The sequence below is a fragment of the Uloborus diversus genome, chromosome 10 (genome assembly GCF_026930045.1).
Source record: "Uloborus diversus isolate 005 chromosome 10, Udiv.v.3.1, whole genome shotgun sequence".
Taxonomy (NCBI): domain Eukaryota; kingdom Metazoa; phylum Arthropoda; class Arachnida; order Araneae; family Uloboridae; genus Uloborus; species Uloborus diversus.
The window spans coordinates 115,819,852-115,840,636 of record NC_072740.1 but is presented as its reverse complement, the minus strand read 5'-3'; the positions used below and the strand labels follow the sequence as shown (position 1 = coordinate 115,840,636).

The 20,785-nt window shown below is 31.7% G+C and overlaps 1 protein-coding gene across 1 annotated transcript in view; it reads right to left on the bottom strand.

Annotated features, from left to right (window-relative positions):
* The window catches only part of LOC129231216 (homeotic protein ultrabithorax-like), a 55,298-nt gene extending 43,826 nt beyond the window's left edge, over window positions 1-11,472 (bottom strand). Inside the window, exon 1 of the mRNA XM_054865472.1 lies at window positions 10,863-11,472. Within this exon, the coding sequence (XP_054721447.1) occupies window positions 10,863-11,397 (535 nt within the window). The 5' untranslated portion in view covers window positions 11,398-11,472. The remainder of the gene's footprint in view (window positions 1-10,862) is intronic.
* Between the last annotated feature and the right edge of the window lie 9,313 nt (window positions 11,473-20,785).

Here is a 20,785-nt window from a genome sequence, read left to right as displayed (position 1 = left end):
GTTTTGGTGTCTAAGAAAAGTTCATAATTTTTATTTCAAATTTGGATAATTATTTGAATAATCCCTGTAAATTCATCATTAAACTAGTCCTTTGGCATCCTAGGTTTCAACTAATATTTATATGTATGTCCTTTTTTTCCCCTTTGGTTTTGCTTTCAGTTTTTGTCGGTTTACCTCATTTTTAAGGGTTGTAAATTACTTATTAACTATTAATTGAAATAAGTACTAGTACATTTAAAAGTTGAAAACTTATTAATAAAAGAAAAACTGGTTGACCAACTGTAGATAGTATACAGGCCATGGTGAATTACGGGGATGTTAATGGGCACCCATTGAATTGTCACCAAAACTACTAATAACAATAAAAAGCATTAATAAAAAATACACTAAATTTACATACATTAGCAAAAAATCTAAAGTTGCAAAATAATGTATCACAGAATGTTTTATTTGCAGGAAAATGTGATAAAAACTGAAAATGAGCGCAACGTACAACACAATCGGCTATATTGAATTAAGGGAGGAAAAAAAAGTCAATTTGAATGAAATTATTTTGCTATGTAATTTTTTGAGCCTTTTTTATTCATATATATATATATATATATATATATATATATATATATATATATATATATTTTTTTTTTTGTTTTGTTTTGTTAAGAATAATATTAAAGTGATTTTCCTACGTTTAGGTGCAGAAAAATGCCTTAGATGTAATTTGTTTGTTCCGCAAATAGTTATTTCTAAAAAAAATTCTCGAAGCATAGAATATCCCTTTAGATTTATCTTTCTTGGAAAATTCGCAGCAAGACGAAATTAAATGAATAAGAAAGTAAAAGATGAATGATAAATAAAATGAAAACAAAATATGATTGAAATAAATAAATGAATGAAAACTGAGTATATACTAGCAGCGAAAAAGTTTACACTGTGCTATTGATGTCTACTTTTCAAAAATTCTTATTTAGTCGCATCAAAACGAAATAGTCCATAATAGCTCGGTGCATCAGTTGAAAATGAACTAATATTTGATGTTGTCAAACTTTGCAGACGCGTATTATGATTACTTTCGCAAATAGAGCGCATGAGAAAATTGCATCACAAGTTCGGCGTCATATAAATCGTTAAAGGGTCAAGTACCTTATTCATAAAGGGTCATTGAAATTATATATTTTACTCGAACTGTTTTGTCGTCATCTTTTATCCGCTATTAAGAGAATCTTTTGTAACAAAACGAAATTAAGCTCACAAACATATTTACATATTTTAGCCACTGAATTAATTCTACATCGCCTTGGCTGTGCGAAACATTCGGCCCGAATATTCCCAGGATTAATTAAATAATTACATATAATTAGATTACATTTCGTCTATTCAAAATGGGTTAACGCGGTAAGATTTTCTTCATGCGACGGCTTTTACCTATTACAATAAACAAGCTCGCTCCAAGTGCATAAATTAGCATTTTGCGTCAATTTCGTACTGAGAAAACAAAAGCACACTATATCATCTAGAGAAGCCATCAAAAGCTCGCTTTGTAACACAGAATAAAAAAGCCTATTCAGTCCTACATTTCCAGAAAGGAAAAAAAAATACTTTATATGGAGAGACATGTTTATGAGTTTATCTCCTATATTCGCTCTGACTGTAACTTTTACACTTATTTTATTCTTCATTCGCTACAGTGGACGGATAAAATGTAAACCGAAATACTTGTTTTCAATTGCTTAAGTGCATCAAATACGCACTTAAAAACTTTAAGTTTACACTGTTCTATTGCTGACTACTTTTCAGAAATTCTTATTTAGTTGCAACAAAACGAAGTAGTCCATAATTGCTCAGTGCATCAGTTGAAAATGGACCGATCGCTTAGTATCTTTTAAAAAGTTTGATTTTAATGGTATCCAGTTAACGATTCAGTTAATTTTTGATTGAAATATTTTCTCATATGTTTAATCAAGCAATAACTTTTGCATTTATTCACTCTTCATTCGCTTTTAATGGATGCATGAAAATATAAACCGTCATACTTGTTTTCAGTTGTTAAGGGTATCAAATTCACGTTTGAAAACTTTGAATCACTGAACAGATCGTTAATTATCCTTGAAAAGATTTGATTTTAATATTAGTTTCAGTCTTTCTAATCCATAGTTTTCTAAACTAAAACGCCGGATATAATGGAGAAGAAATATTTAACTTTGGAATGGTACTTCTTTAGACGGGAAATTAATTTCAGAGAATTAGACAGAAAATTACAATGATCGTTGTGTAAATAAAGTTTCCGCATTTTATGCACGCTTATTATTGAACCCATTTTATTAGAATGAAAAAAAGGCTTCAAAACATAAGTATCTATATACCAGCAAGACATTGCGAAGAATAATTTTTGCTTTGTGTCTGTGTACACGTTAATTTTAGCAACATTAATTAAAGTTCGAAAGCAGACTTTGAGAAGCACAGAGAAAACGTCAGTAAAAATAATATGAGTAAAAAGCGAAACAATAAATAAACAAAAATGGAAACAAAAATAAATTAACAAAAATAAAAATAACAAATGTAAAAACATAAAAAAGAATAAGATAATACATTAGATTAGAATGTCGCTTAAAATATTATACATTTTTTTCTGACTTGAAAAGCTAATTAATTACAGGATTGTAAAAAAATGATTTTGAAGAGTTCGAGGTTGGATAATGAATTTGCGTTTTTTGAATCTTTCTTTTAACTTTGCATTGAAAAATACATGTAAATGGAATTCCTATCAATTCATTTAAACCTTATTTGCGTTTTTATTATCTACTTAATCCTTTACTGTTACTTTATCTCTTTCTGATTTACTTGCTAACTTATTTTTGCAAAATAATATAGATTGATTGATTGATTAGATTGGATTATGATTTCAAGATAACATAATAACCAATGAATTATGTTACCTCGGCTACTTATGTTACCAAGGTAACAATTTTACTTATGTTACCTTGATTTTTTTTATAGCCCCCTGATTATTTAGTTTTTAAACACTTGAACGAAATGAGTGTATCAAGTTCCAAAAATTGGAGATTAATTAAAATAAGTATAGAAAATCGAGTTCTTATTGGATCTGCAAAAAAGGACAGCAGATAAGAATTCGTTGCAGCGTTAATAAATTAAAAGTAACTAACTTCGTAGATCATAATATAATAATTATAAAAATGTATTTAGCTATTTAAACATTAACTTCTTCAGGAAATATAAAAAAAATTAATGAAAAAGATTTGATTTGTTATAGTTAAATAATATTTATAGTTGACAATTTATGCTTTTAATTTACTTTCCGTAGAACACAGAGGAAAAATTTTGAATGCTGCTAAATTTTATGTACATTTCCATAGTTATTCAAATTATGAATTAAACATCATTTTGTGTAGTTTTCCTACATTAGTTTAATAAAATGAGCACATTTTGAAATTCTTTAGGGAAAAATCAATTTTATCGTTTCTAATAAGAAACGATTATGTCAGTTTTCACCTTGATTTTTTTTTTCTTTTTTTTTTTTTTGATCTCATAACTATACAATCTTTAGTGCTAATTATTCAATTAGACTTGCGTACATTTATTTGTTGAAAATTTTAAAGAAAAAAGCATTGCTAACGTACTCAAAAATGCTCTAGTGTATGTGAATTCTCAAAAAAATTTCAATATTTTTTCTTCACTTATTATTAAAAATCTTGATTACTATTGATTTTATAAAAACTTATGAATATTTATTAATTAAAAATATCAAATTAAATCATGTGCTAAGTGTACTCCAAAATGTCTCAGTTTTTGCCCAAATTAAAAAAATTGCTCAACGTTTTTCATTCATTATTACTGATTCTGTCAAAGCTTATATACAATTTTTCTTCCAAATATTAAAAAACTAAACCACTTTCTGGATGTAAATAGAAAATGCTCAAAATGTTCCGAAGAGCTCAAAAATAATCAGTTTTTCTTCTCATATTGTTAAAAGCTATTTATTACTACGGATTTCATAATAGCCTATGCATCTTCACTTAATTAAATTATTTAATATTAAATTTTGGCGCTCTAAAAAAATGCTGAAAAATATTTCCGAAGAGCTCAAAAACGCTCAAATGTCTCCGAACAGAGATAAAACGGAAAATGGTAAAGAAGAGAGTAGTGAAAAACGGTAAATCGTTTGAAATAAGGAGGATGGTATATTTTAAGAGTGGTGGTACGGGCAATTCGTTCCCAGCTCACGCAATATTTGAACTTCAGTGATTTAATAATTTCGACGAAGAGGGATTTAGCTCAAAGTCATTCCCCTGCACGTTTATGCAAATGATATTTGCTTTATTTGGCAGAATCTGGGAAAAGCTTCATTTAGTCTTACGAAGACGGGCGACCGCTGAATAACAACGCATACCGCTGAAACTTCATGCAACTCTTTAGCCGGCTGAACGACAGCTGATCTTTCACATTTGCATCGTGTCACGAAAAGTGAGGAAAACAAAATAAGCAGCTAAGTAAGAAACAAAAAATACACTGAGTTATCAAGGAAAGAAAAGGGGGAAATCTTTTGGGGGATTGCTTTACCATTTTTGCGTTTTATCTCTGTCCAGAGACATTTGAGTGTTTTTGAGCTCTTTACAACACTTTTGATCCAAGGGTGCCCATAAAGGGGGCAAGGGGGGGGGCTCGAGCCCCCCCCCCCTTGGAAATTAAAACTTCCTTGCATGTAGTACTTTCTTCTTTGCAAAAATATAAAAATATTTCTTCTCCAGCGATTAATGAATAAATAATTAAAAATGTCAAATTTTAATGATTCTAATCTGTCCTGAAATCTGCCTCCATGGGGAAAATATCCTGCTAAACCATGGTTAAAATTTCTGAGCCCCCCTTACAATTTTGCATATGGGGCGCCCATGTTTTGATCATTTATTTTTTAAAGCGCTAAGATTTAATAACAATAATTGAACAAATGATTATGCATAGGTTATTAAAAATCCGTAGCATCCGATTTTCGTTCCCATTGGAGAACTGATTTAGACAAATACTAGAACTAAAGATAATGTGGAAATCTTCGAAAAATTTACTGCGCAGTCGAAAGGATATTTTATAAAACATTTGGCGGGTAGGAAATAATATTTTGCAATTTTTATTAAACAAAAAAATAATATAGGAAAAATGTTTCGGAAACATTTGTAAAGTAATATGATAAGAAAAATATCTTGGAAATATGCATTAAATAATTAAAAATATGTTTTAGAAAAAAGAAAAAGATTTAAAATTTAAAACTGATAATTTCGTTGAAAAAAAATATTTTAGCTGAATGAAACGTATCTCATTTTGCGTTTACCATTTATTCTTATTTTTGAGAAACTATGTGATCGGAATATTTGGTCAATAGTAATTGTGACATCTATGCTGTTTGAATTAGGCTCAATATTTTTTATGAATCAATGAAAAAAATATAAAAAACTGTAAAATACTGTATCAGTAGCAACTTTCACAAATTTCCGTTGACAGCATTCATGGTTCACTATTCTAATTCACACACGTAAATGAATTACACAGTCGTCGTGCTGTTATCTGATTTTAAATGAAGCATTGATATAAATGACGCTGCAGAGATTTAATTCTAATGCTAAATTGTTGATCGAGATTTAAGAAATGCATGTTTTGTAAAGAATATTTCTAAAACACCCTACGATTAAAAAAAAAAAAAAATACAAACAAAGTTACAAATTTAGCTGAAAAATTTCAAACTTAAAACTATGTTTGTATCTTAATCAAACATAGATGTGCTCATAGGTTTGATTTTATCTCGAATTTCATCTGCCTCATTCACAAAATTAATTCTAAGAAAGTATCAACCAGACTGCAAAAAGAGATCAGCACTCAATGATGACATCAAATGCTATACTCATATTTTGCTTAGCATATCGTCGCCTCAGAGCAATAGTAAGATATCTTAGTGTTATTTGGGATTAGATATCTTACTGTTGCTCTGAGGCGACGATATGACGGGTTAACAGCTGGAATACAGATTGGTACTTCATTTCAGCATCTTGAATATTTATGACAAAGGATGCAGGTGTTTGGTTATTCTAAAAATTAATTCAGCATCCCCAGTTCACAAATATTAAAGCGGGAATAGAACATTGTTTCTTTCGCAGTTCTGATGAAATATGCTAAAAGTAAAGCTTACTTACCCAATGAAAATACTTAAACAGCTTGCGACCGAACGAGTAAGCAAATATTGAACTTACCGTGGCGACACACGTTTTGTTGTCAGAGCAAATATGGACTTACCTGATTTGAACGTGCTTTCAAGACAAAATGACTGATGATGTATCTAGAAGCTATTTTCGTTTTGGAAGAAAATTAGAAATATTTTGTGTGAAACAGTACACAGAATAAAGACTTATAACATAAATACATCCGCAGGTACCCCAAAAAAAATATATAAATATTAATAACGTTAATAAAAAATATAAAGAAAAAACTAACAGACGCTTATACAAAACAGTTATTTCACACAGCAAAACCGGAAATGTTCTGTGCTGAAACTTCGAACTATTCCGGGATTGAAACTTCGACTAAGAAAAAAAAACAATCATGTTTGTTACTAGTTATTACTTCGAAGCATACTAGAACTTCGAGCCAATTAAGCTGAGATTAATATATGTAATTAACCAGGAATTCAAAATCTCTACATAATAATAATAAAATGTCTTGATACGGAATCAAATTATGGAGAATATAATACACTCAATTATGTTTCACAAGGTTAATTATTCATAAGTTAACGCTTGTTCAATGCAGCCGGCATTGAGCAAGCGTTAATTTTTTTAAAAGGAATATATAAAACACCGGAGTGGAAGATAGTTTAATAAAGGGTGGGGGATAATTATTGTCATTTTCCTGTAGTAGACGTTTCATTGATTTTTCTTACAAGAAATTTTTAGTGCTACTTTTCAACACCACGATTTCTTTACATTATTTATGCATTTATCTTTTTAGTAATTTTCTCCACTCTTGATACACTGACAACCAAACAGATATTTTTGAATACCTTGCATATGTAGACATAACTTTCTACTACTACATAACTTTCGAGACACACTATTATGTAGTCCATAAACATGAAATTTAAAAAAAAATGTCATAAAAAGCATATTTACTTTTAGCGATAAAAAATTTTGTTTTTAATTTTCAGCAATAACCGTCATTAGTTTGAATAAAAAAATGACGCTGTTGAAGTAAGTTAGATAAAAAAATCGTAGCACGTTATTTGTCATTTTCTCCCATTCTTCCCGCACATATAAATGAAACAGAAGTCTTGGTAGTAAATGCAGAAATGACAAACTTGCGCATGGTTAATGATTCTTAAAAAAATATTTTTTAAACCTTTTACTTAATTTATTGAAAAGAAATTTGAATGAAAAACGAAACTTTTTCGCAGTTGCACCGTGGTCTTTTAGTTTTAGAATGAACAACATGTTGTTTTATTTGTACATTCTCTTTTTTCCTTTCTATATTTCTCGTGAGAAGAAACATTTAGGGTTTCGTCACGTACTTTGATAGCAGTAGTGAGGTGATGTATTTACCACTTTTCTCTCACCCGGTTGGGCCATACAGAACAAGATGGAACCACCCTCCCTTTGTTGTCCACTTTATAGCAATCTGGAAGCCATAGAATTCTCCACGGGCGAAAATGTCCGAAGGAAGAAGGGGAAGATTTGATTGCCGATCGTATTTTATTGGGTTGCTCGCTGTAAACAAATCTGTCGGAAGGTTTAGGTTCGCGGATTGCAGCAAATTTGTATAACTATGTTATGGTGCTTGGCATAAAAATTAAATCAAATATATTGGCTACACACGTTGAACAACTTTTTTTACGATGCTGACGAGTGGAAACTTTCGACTCGTTGACTAGTGAAAACGTTCGACTACTTGACTAGCGAAAACGTCCGACTCGTTGACTAGTGAAAACGTCCGACTCGTTTGACGAGTGAAAACGTTCGACCCGTTGACTAGTGAAAACGTCCGACTCGTTGACTAGTGAAAACTTTCGACTAATTGACTAGTGAAAACGTTCGACTCGTTGACTAGTGAAAACTTTCTACACGTTGACTAGAGAGGACCTTCGACTCGTTGACTAGTGAAAACTTTCGACTCGTTGACTAGTGAGTTCTTATGACAGGACAAATAACATGCGAAATGAGGTTAAAAACTAGACTGATAAGATTCTCACTTGCATTTACTTTGAATTAAAGAAACAAATAAACAAGGCAAGACATTTTGTTTCGAGAGTAGTCAATCTGATGTGTAATAACTTTTGAAGAAATAATTGCCGTTTGCAAAGATATATTCACCGTTATTTTTAAAAACCTTGTACCAGAGGAAAATTCAAAGGGACATGACAATTAATGGGACATATCAAGATTTACAACAGCAAAAGGATAATCAGGTAAGTAAGAACTATTTATCTGGTCATATTTAATTTTTTTCTCAACCAAATATTTTTAAGTAACTGATTAAAGAACGGCCAGTTTTAAGTTTTGTTTGTAAATGCTAATTTAAAAATTGGTAAATCTGCTCAGGTCAAAAATATTATTTATGGTCACTTACAAATCATGCATGATCCTAATACTTTTTCAACTAAATTTCAAAACCTATGCAATTCGAAGCAGGTACATAGTTGTACACCAATGTAAAAATAGCAAATTTTACAAAAGGGAAATTTCACTTAATAAAATATAATTTGTTTTCTTTGAATGGAAAAAAAAGTGCATCAAGAAAAATTCCCAGGAAGGAAGTAATATTCTCTTTTACACTTCAATATCTTATAATAATTTTGCATAAATTAGAATTTTAGATGAAAATAAATAATTACCAGATCTATATAAAACTAGACATTAATAAAAGCAAGTTAAAAAAAAAAGACTTACTATTGCAAAATGTGTGTTTAAAAAAAAGTGGTAGTTTTATATTATTTGGTAATATTTTTAATTAACAAGCTAATTGGAAATACAAAGGAAGAGAAAAGAAATATCCCTCCCTCTCTTTTTCCTTGTATGTTTCAAGTAAAGTTGTCTAATTGTAAATATGCATCGTCATCAAAACATTTGAAAAAAAAAAAACTTGTCAAAGTTTTGATAGCAACAATCAAATCAATAGCAGATTTAATTGTACAGATTAAAAGAAGTTGAAACAAAAATTATATCAAACAGCATTAAAATAAGATAAACGCAACAGCGTATAACAAGGGTATGTAAATCATAAAAAAAAGGCTTAATTTGAATGACACCTCACGAGAGCTCATGTAGTCTTATTTTCGACCACTTTTTACTAATTAGACGGGAATTCACTTTTGGCGCATGAATACTAGCTCTGAAGAAAAACAGGCCTTTTTGTTACAAATTAAGTCCTGATCATAAAAAAAGTAATCAGCCTTTCCCATAACGAGCTGTGAAATTAAGCTACTTGTTCTTCAAACACTAGTTAAAGCACAGTTACATCAGCGGAAACCCATTAAAAAAAATCATTCCTCTAAGATGTTTTCATTGCAATGATAATAGCAGCACAATTGCAAAGAAAGTGCTGCCATTGGGTAGTAGTGGAATCTTAAGGCGTGCGTAGGGGCTCTTTAGCCACTCTAGGATTTGATGACCAGTAAATAGTCATTTTATGACTTCTCCCCCACCGGGGTGGTATTTGGATAGAGATGCATGAGGTATTGCTTTGTGAGAGGGTCGTAAAAGAATTTTACTACCACTTTCAAGAGCCATAAAACAAGTGGAAAGCTTTGCTAACTTGATTTCGTACTTGTTTGAGTTTTCATTTTCACCCAGAAACTGATGTTGAGCATTTTTATGATACAGACCTATGAGTTTACTTTCATTTTTTTTTTTTTTTTTTTTTGTTTTGTTTAGTTTTTCACTTGCGTTCTATTGGTTTGCGAAGCGTGTACAAGTAAATAATATTTGAATTGAAAAATTTTAAATTTCGAGTTGTTTCCTAAATTTAAAACTTTTTTGTCTTTTGATTTTTTTTCCCGTTTGGGATAGTTTTACCTCCTAGTTACAGTCCTTATGAAATAAAGAGAAAAAAAAATCAAAGTTTGATCCGTCTTTTCGTTTTTGAACTTTATGATTACATCTACGAAACTTGCGCAACGTCCCGTTAATCATTGATTTGTCACGTGTGTTATAAAACCAAGTGTAAACGATCAGTAGATACTCATTGCATGACGTTTAGTTGTTCTAAAACTAAAGTTGGTATTATATGATAATTTATGCTTACTTTCACTCGGATTTTTAATGATATTTTACTCTGGGATACTAGTTAGGGATTGTAAAATGTCGTTTGTTAAGAACGCACAAACACTTTAGGATTTAAAACTGTGCAAATCCCCATGCCACATCTTAAGAAGTATATTGGACTACGTAAGCTTTGGAATGGTCTGGAGAAAGGAAGATAGATGCTTTTTTTATGTTTTTCAGTGGCTAGTATTGAGTTTCAGGCATTTGTCTTTTGGAAAAGCAAATGGCTTTCTAAAGTAAGCTCGCTTTTAAGGAGAGGACAGTAAAGGATGTTTCTCTTTACTGTTCACATTTCATTCACCTTACTCCACGTGGTTCGTTTTCTGCCCCATTCTCCTCAATCCCTCTCGGGCTTCTTCGGCCCACCTTGGCGCTTTTGTCACTCCATTCTCCCCCCTTAGCGTCACTGAGGATGGGGATTGCGTTTCTTTCGAGGAAGAGGGGAATGGATGGAGTGGATGGGAGGATGGAGAGGATCGTTTTGCGAGTTGTCATCAGAGCTGTCGATGTTTGCAGTAGATGGAAGAAAAGGAATAATGAAAGACAACTTACACCAACCTGCTATGGCCATCCACGGGTAGAAAGCATTGGCAGGTGCTTGAGCCATAGGAGGCGTGCTTTGGCAGCAGGTCGACCAAGCGTCTGTGACTCGGGGGGTGGCGGAGTTTTCGGCGGGAAAGGGCCGCATGGCATCGCCACTCATGCCGGCGGGCCGCAGGCCGGCCACAGAGCCAGATGGCCAAGCGGCCATCTCCTTGACGGCCTGGTTGAAGCCATTCTGATCCTTTGCCAGGCACTCGGGCTTGAAGAGCGCGCCGCCGCCACCGCCCGCTTCGCTTGCAGAGTTCGAATAGAGTTTACAGGCTGCGGCAGCCGCCGCGGCGGTCGACGCTGCGGCCGCGCTGCCGTTGTTGGCGGCGTCGACGGCGGCGTACGAGGCGGCGGCGGAGTTCTCGTGCGCGGGCTGCGCCCGGGCGGCGGCGCTCGGCTGAGGCGGGTACGGCGGCACCAACAGCCCCTGCGGAAATCGGTACGACTGCTCGGACTGGCCGTTGTAAAAGCCGCCCTGGTCGAAGTACGAGTTCATGGTGGTGGGATGCGTGCGTCCGCACTCTTCTACATCCGAGTTCGGAATTTGGAGGTTTCGGACGCGCGTGAACGGAGAGACTCGGATTCCGTGTGGGCCCACGGCTGCCATGGATACACATTCGCGAAGGGTGGTGCCGGGGAGGCGGCGCCCAGCCAATCAGAGGCCGCGCTGTATCCTGCCGCCGACGAGGCACGCGGGGATGCTTGCCGACACTGGGAGAAGACGCGCCGACTCTCCATCCACACAGACCCTGAAACACACCAAATTACATAATATCACTTAACCATCGCGACGCACGAGAGGTTAGTTCATTCCTCATTCACTCTCATTCCATACAGCACACTCCCTCGTCTCATACTTAGATAACAACAATCACGGAACCGAAACTCACGATAAAAGCGCGAGATAAGAACTAAAGAGAGGACATATTGATGAGGAAACAATCAGTTAATGTCATCAGTTTTCTTGTTATAAACTTCACTGTCATTTTTCTTGCAGCTTAATGTTGATAAATATATAAAAGAGTAGGGTGTACTGACGAGAAACTAACAGTTCAGTGCAGTGCTGTTGAAAAACGTAAGAAGTCAAAGATTGCAATTATTTTTTAAATAACAACAAAATTGAATTATTTAATAACTTGCATTGTAATAATATTTCGTAGTGTCAAAAAGTTAAACAACTTGTCATTAAATTAAAATTCAAGCAAAACTATGTAAAAAAAAAAGTCTTAAAAGTTATTTAAAAGATAATGCAATCAGTCGTTTTTTACAATCAAAATAACAAGTAAAATAAAACTAAAATTTATCAAATCAGAACGAACTAATATGTTAGTAACATGACATATATTAACTAAGTAACATATGTTACAACTGAAGTGCCTATTTATTATTCAACAGCATAGAAAGATTGCACTTGATTACACTTCTAATGATACATTTCACTACATAAAGTAAACGTTAGCATTTACTCATCAAGTACACTACGAAATCATTCCAGAATGTAAACTGTTTAGTACATCTTTTATCTATTACACAAACCGCTGTTATAAGGATTAGCTTAAAATATACAAGGAAATTTTAATTAAATGAATTAAAATGTAATAAAAAGTATCTAACACTTAAATACCCTCTTATGAAACTCAAATGCCCACCTATACAATAGATATTCTTAGTATTAGGAAAATGCAATTAGTCATTTTGTAAACAACAATAATTCATTTGTGGAAAAATGTTATAAGTACTAATATGTATTAGACCTAAACTGTCTATTAATTAATATAGATAATCATACAAAAATCCTGTTAGTTTGTGTTAGATTAAATTTTCCACTAACTACATGAAACAGAAATCACCGTAAATAATAACTACTCACTAACATTCTTGATTAAAACAAAATATTAAAAGACAAGTCAGATAAATTAGTGATTCTAGATCGCTTATTTCTATAAGTAATAGTGTTAGTTACTAGTATGAGTACTCACAGATATTATAACTGAATTTTTATTAATTAATATCTGTAATATAATGCAAAAAGTCTTGTCAGTTTTTATTAAAATTAATTTACCACTAACTACATAAAATAGAAACCATTGTAAATATTAATTACTAACTGATTTTTTTTTTTGATTAAAACAAGACAGGAAAAAAATAATAAACTAAATTAGAAAAATTAGTTGGTGATTTTAGATCTCTAATTTTTATAAGTACTAATGTATGTTAATAATCTAAGAACTAATGTCTATTAAAATTAATTGGTAATTAATTAAAATCTGTAATCATATGAAAAGTCCCGTGAATTTAAATTAGAATTAATTTCTAACTAACTACACAAAACAGCAGAAATCATCATAAATATTAATTACTAACTGAACTTCTTGATTAAAACAAGATAGAAAAATACAAGTCAGAAAAATTATTTGGTTATTGTGGATCGTAAATAATTTTAGAACTGAATTGTTTACTAATTAATATCTATAATCATACAAAATATCTTGTCAGTTTATATTAGAATTATTTTCCCACTAACTACATAAAACTACATAAAAATTACTTTTAATTTCGCCTTGATACCAGAATTAATTTTTAGCTATTAATTTTGCATTATTTAATGCTGGTATAAAATATCTTAAAGGAAAAAAAATGTCAGAAGAATTTTAGGTTTCCTTTTTCAGTTAAGATGAAATTAAATAATACAAAACATTTTCTATTGTTTTAAAAATGACTCATTCTATACGTTTTTATAATATTGATTTTATGGATATTAACTAAAAAAATGAAGGAACTAACATAATGAGCACAGGTAATTGTGAATATAATAATTTAATAATGAAAGTCGTAGTATTTTTATCAATTTTAGTCAATCACTTTTTGCTAGTTAATTCTGTGTAATCAAAGGAATCAGAGAACTCTTTTCGTGTTTAAACTGAACTTCAGTGAATCAAAAATTGTTTATTCAAGTTCTAACCATAATTGCATTTTGAGTCTATGTTCCACCCAATCCTTGGGCAATGAGCTAGATTTCAGCTCCCGCCCCTTTATATAATAATAATTAAACCCAATTTTAAACCCTTTATATAACAATTCCGATTTGAAAAAAAAAAAATGCCGACGCATAAGAATGCATCATTCTAACCTCCTTACAAAATAGTTGAAAAACCACTACTCCATTGAAAGAAAATTGATGGTTGCATTTCTGCAACAAGGTGAACAAAGGCATTAAGTTCACAGCATTTAATTTTTTTTTAAATTAAGTGAATTTTTTTAAAAACAGTTATTTTTGTAACAAAGTCACTTTATCACATTTTTAACAAACCGTTTTTAGGGATTCTTTGCATTTTAGGTATTTACATTGGATTTTTTTATAGCCCAATTAGGCTCAGTTTCATTTTGGAGCATCCGTTTTGGATGCACCAGTTTGGTTACGCCGAGTAGCCCCATCATGTTTTTTCCCTCATCTTCATTAAACCCTTTGAGGCAAAGATTGTATAAAAGTGTAGTATAGTATAAGTAAAATATAATGAGATGGGTGTAAGTAAAATATAGTTTGTCAGGTGGTTATACAGTGGTGGACAAAAATTATAGACTCAATTTTTTTTTCTTTTGTTTCAATTATAACATGGCTCAGTTTAAATTATTTTCATTGAAGTGAATATGAATAGTTGAAGAAATAGTTCTAAAATTAGTACATCTTATCAATTAAATTAAAAAATTCATGAAATTAGAATATTTGCAAACTTAATATTTTATCATTACGTGAAACCTGGACAAAAGTATAAACTCAAAGGTAAAAAATCCAGGATTACGAGAAAGTTTGGTTCGAAAATGTTAATTTAACGCCATAGAATGACAATGAATAAATGTTGCCATCAGTGATTGCTAAAAATTTTGTTTTTGGAAATTAATGAGAAACATATAAATGCACCGCTGGACAAAATTATAAACTCATTTTTTTTCTTTTTTTTCAATCATAATTTAACTCAGTTAAAAAAAATTTGTTCGAGTAAAGATAAATAACTCTCTCAGCGTGGTAAAGCAGGGTTGGCATTTCTTAATGGAAGATAGAACGCTGAAGATTACCAATTAATACTGGAAGATCATCTCTTACCTTTTGCTCATCTGATTCCTGGAGGTAACTGGTTATTTCAGCCAGATAACGCGAGTGTACACACAGCGAAAAGTACAAAAGAATGGTTCAAGCGCTGGGGTATCAAAGTTATCAAATGGCCAGCTCGTAGTCCGGATCTTAATCCGATTGAAAATCTTTGGGGGACCACGGTTCCCAAAGTTTATCATGATCGGCACCAATAGCAAACCACAGAGGAATTAAAAAGGGCAACACTTTCAGCATGGAACCATATGGCACTGCAGCTGTTGGAAACTCTTGTGAAATCTACATGCCCAGCCGCATATTCGAGGTAATTCAGAAAACTGGGGGCCCAACTCGTTTTTAAAAGTTTGTAGTTTACACTAATGGCTAGATTTAATGCAGTGTTAATTTTTAAAACATTTCGAATATTGATTTTGTTTTCAATTTATCCATGTTAATAGCAAAATTACATTTTCCTAAATCTGCGTTTGTTTTTCTGAAGTAATTGCAAATGTAACTTAATTAAATTCAAAAAAAAAAAAAAAAATAAAATAAAATTTTGTCAGCTTAAAATTGTGTTTATGCAGTATTGTAAGTTTGTAATTTTGTTATTCAGCATTGGTTCATTTTTGGTTATGAAATGATTAAGTATTTGAATAAAATTCTACCAAACTTCAGAGTTTCTTATTTTTGAGTTGATACTTTTGTCCCGGCTTCATGTATTATAAAGATATAGAAGCTGAGATTTTTTTAATTAAATTATTTATTTTATAAAGTTTATGAGTTATACTGAATTTAGGAGTATTTAGTTAGTTATTTATCTTTATTGGAACAAAAAGTTTTTTAACTGAGTTAAATTATGATTGAAAAAATTAAAAAAAAAATGAGTTTATACTTTTGTCCAGGTTTCACGTAATGATAAAATATTAAATTTGCAAATTTTCTAATGTTATGAATTTTTTAATTTAATTGATAAGATGTACTAATTTTAGAACTATTTCAACTATTCATCATTACTTCAATGAAAATAATTTAATCTGAGTCATGTTGTAATTGAAACAAAAGAAAAAAAAATTGAGTCTATAATTTTGTCCACCACTGTAGTCGACTGGGAAGAAATAGTATTTTTACCCTTTTGAATTTTCTTGGAAAGGCCAAAAAAAAATAAATAAATAAATAAAAGTGCAGGTGGACTCAAACGAAGCCACTATGCTTCAAAAGGTTAAAAGCATTATCAAATTCCAGAAGCTCGATATCAATTAATAGGAGTATGATTTAAAGAAATCTGTTTTCGTGTGTAAAAACTCTTGAAAAAAACAGTATGAAACTTATTTCAGTTTTACAGCCGATTTTCATCAAAAATAAATAAATAAATAAATAAATAAATAAATAGATAAATAAATAACAATAAATAAAATAAAATAAATAAATAAATAAATAAATAAAATACTGCTGACTGACAGAGATTATTTTATGAAATGTTCCACAGTTATTTGAAAACATAGTAACAATCTAATTTTCTTACCATAATGGACAGCAAAACTAATCATTCAATTATGCGATAAATACGAGATTTAATGTTGCACGAATATCTACATAGCTTTACTCAGATAACATGCTAAAAAAACTAAGATTATACTACGACATTTAAACGATGGTTTAAATTTGTTGTAGAAAAATCTTTTCCCTAATTTAGCATACTCGAACTCAATTCGGGATTTTAAAATGCGACCCTCATCAGAGCCGCAACCATAGGAGAATTTTAGGGTTATTCCCCAGAGCTGTTTTTTAAAATGAAGCATATTTTCTAATCCTAGTATGTACATATTTTTCATTCAAGATTTGTGCGCTCTGGAACGAATTCCTCCCTCCCCTCAACACAAAGGAAAAAAAAAAACTTCACTAATGAGACACTTAGACATTATTATGAGTTTCGATCCCTATAGTTCTGGGTAAAATCAATACTTATGAATGGTACTGACGCTTCCAAAACAACATTTATATCAATCATTTTAATAAATAAGAAATTTTGCGCGTTTGGATGTTTTCTGTAGATTTTGTTTAAAACAAGAATCAAATGTAATGAAAATGCCCATAGGGCATAGAGAACGTATTTTATATTTGACAAGCATGTCCTAAATTAATCTTGTTAGACTGAATTGGTTAAGCAAATGAACAAAGGGTGCTCCCCCCCTACAGCGATGGCTCAACCCTTCAAGTACTATGGAGTACCCCCCCCCCCTCCATGAACAAGGTCACCTCCAAACAAACGAAAAGCACCCCTATAAGCAAATCATCCTTAAAATGTCAATGGTGCAGTGTGCGTCATGCTCCTATTGTTTCGGGGGTCTCTCTGGAGGAACTATATTGTGTAGAATTAATCCTCTTTAGTTGTTATTGACTATCAGAATATATATTTCTTTCTGAGGTGATTGAATTGGAGATGCATGTGGTATTTTACAACAGGATTGAAACGAAATCTGTATTGTGAAGAGATAGTGATTGAATACAAAATATATTTTGAAAAATATTTTATTAAATTTATCTATTATTTACTTACTATCTATTATTATCTATTATATCTGTTATTATTTACTACTATCTAATTTAGTAATTTATCTATTATTAAATTAGAGATATATAGGTCATTTTCTAACTTCCGCAACACTTCAAAATTGAAGTGCGGCACGAAACGTAATTTCAGTACGTGATTTTTCTTATTTTTTTTCGAATTATAAATCAGGTGTTGCATATTCCACGAACTTTTTCTTTTATATTTTATTCAATATTTTCTAGTCATAAATGCTGATCATGTTAATTATAATATTCTTCCATTTTCTATACTTAATATCAACATAAAATAAATCTAAATGATATTTAATACATTTAAAACACCATTTGGCCTCAACCTTGAAAATTAAGCTTAAGATATTTTTATATTTTGTTTGTCAAGTCTGACACTAAATTCGTCATATCAGTTACTAACTTCATCAATTCTGTTGAAAAAATAATGTAGCAACAAACAGGGCATTTCAAAGAACAAAAATTCATAATAGTTACACAAGAAAACCAAAAATTGACTTAATTCTAACCATCCATTAACCAATTGAGTAAATTTAATATGTTTTGCAATTAATTTGGTTGACAGACATAACAGCCTATAAAAGTACTTTTCATAAAAAGGCTGCTACCTTTCCAACCGAACACATAAAATTGAATGTATCCTCTTTGATTTCTTTCTTAGCTTTGTTTCACTGTAAAACCAAGTTTTGCTGCTCGTAGGGTTTACTTCACTGCTATACAAGTTTTGCTGTTGCTAGATTTTGCTTCACCGTTAAACAAGTTTTGCTACTACCTTATTTCGCTTCTCTGTTAAACATGTTTAGCTGCTCCTAAATTTCGCTTCACTGTCAAACAAGTTTTGCGACTCCTAAAATTTGGTTAACCGTTAACAAGCTTCGCTTTCCTAAATTTCAACTTTTCTATTTAAAACCGTAGTACCCCTCACTTGAGGGCCATTTTTTCTGTTGGGTAATTAGATCTACGTCCCAAAAGTAAAAACAAAAGGACAAAAAATAAATGAGCAGTTTAGCAGTTTATATTATTTTTTACAATACCCACTTATAAGCAAAGCTTACAAATTAGTAAATGAAATAAAACTGGAATTTCAACAGTTTTTCTGCCAATGGAGGGGGGTGGGGGGTATATCTTGTGGGCAGTTTTAAGTGATACATTGGGATGCATGTGACTAAAAATGACTCAGCTTTTTATTGAATTTTCAATTTTTTTTCAGTACCGTTTACTGGAACACATATGCCAAAAGAAGGGGGGGGGGGAGAGAGGTTTAAGGAACCACAGCAAATTTAACAAAAGCAAAAAATAGTTAGTTTTGCTCTATGTTTGTATTTTTAAGGCAGGGAGGGGAGGGTGCGATTGGACTTTTGGAAATATAGTTTAAAGTTCCTATAATTTTCCCCTTTAATATATACATTTTTAACAGTTCATGCTTGACAATTTTTAAGGCATTTCTCTCACCTTGCCCACTGTATGAGACATTTCCTAAATGTGATACACAGAACAACCAAAAGCATTTCTCAAGGCCTGTCATTTTGTTTTGTTTTGTTATTTATTTATTTATTTTCCCCAGGAGGAGGGGGGACCAAAGAGTGCAGACTCAATGCAATTTTTATCACAAAATTGCAGATTAAACCACTTATATGCAGAAAAATATTATTTTTTTCAAATTACGGTCTTGCCTTTTTATCCCATTTCCTTTGGAACAGGGCATTTCACAAAGAAAAAGATTTAAAGTAGTAAGAAAATAGTTTTTAAAGATTCAAATTTAATTAAATTAGTAAGGGAAAAAGTATTTCTTAAAACCTGGATATATTATTACGATTTTAGTGAAACAGTGAAGGAAACGAATCCTCTATTGAAATGAATAGTCGTGTACATTCCTACCCAGAGTATTATGAGTGAGTAGGAACGTATCAACTATCAAGAACTTAGGTCAAGAAGGTTTGCCCTTAGTTTGCCCTAGGTTTGTTCGAATAGGAATAGATTATCTTCTTTGAACACGTTTTTCTTTTGCGTTAGCCTTAACTTTTTTCACTGAAGATATTAAATTCTTCTAAATGGCAGAAGTTAAGTTTCGAATGCTACAGCAGAACGAAATTTACACCTTCAAACAATTGTAAATGCGGAAAATAAGATTTTAAAAAAAAAATGATGAAATAATAATAGTCTACTTGCAGCAGCATAGGCAACCAACTAAACGTAATTTCGTAACGCAAAAAATAAGAGCAAAAACTGAAAACTTTTATTGTTGATTTTCGCAGATTAATCACTCAACTTTCTTGTTCCTCACTCAACATGTTCTTCCACCAATCTCTACCATGAAGCAATAGAAACAAACTAGTCGACTATATAACGAGAGATAGAAATGCCTCCGCAAAAACCAACCGAGTTGATTTTTTTTTTCAAATCGAGTAGATGTTAGATAGTCTATTTAACAACTTCGAGTTAAGAAATAAAACTCTGTAAGTAGGAATAAATAAATTCCTTTGTGGAGAAGTAACCCGAGAAAACCAACTATAAATAAGTTGGTTTTTCCAGTTACTGAAGCGCAATGGATCATTTAATGTTGGTACTCCAAAACAAAATTCTGCAACAGCAGATAGTTCACACTTCAAAACAAAACTCTACTTAATCTAAATTAAGTGGATTTTAGTGTAATTTTAGCAGCTAGTGTAGTGCTATTAGTGTAGTTTTAGTAAATCGCCAATTTCACCCATTAAAGTCACAAAAACAAAGTTTAGCCTCTGTTTGTATATAAATTGATAGTTTATCTTTTAATATAAAAATAAAATAGAATATTTTATGTAAAACAAGAAAAGGAGTTCGTTTCATAGAATGAGAAATGAAACGCAATTCTTCCTTCAACGTTGTGAATGCGAAAATAATTCTGAAACAGGAGAAAGATCATCCAAGTTCAAAACAAAAATCTACTCAATCTGCATTAATTGGATATCAGAGTAGTTTTCACAGCTACTGAATCGTCCATTCCGCCCATTAAAGTCACATTGAAAAATAAAGGTTAGCCTCTATTCGTATATAAATTGTTAATATCTCTTTTATGAGAAATAATATGCGTGTCTACTGTCAACTATAGAAGAGCTCCCGTCATTTGAAGCCATTGGGCAGCTACGAGGCTTCCTTCGACCGAATTGCACCTCATCATCCTCTGTATACATCCGCTAGGATTGTCGCCCGTAAATGTAGTTCACACTCGAATCCGCCT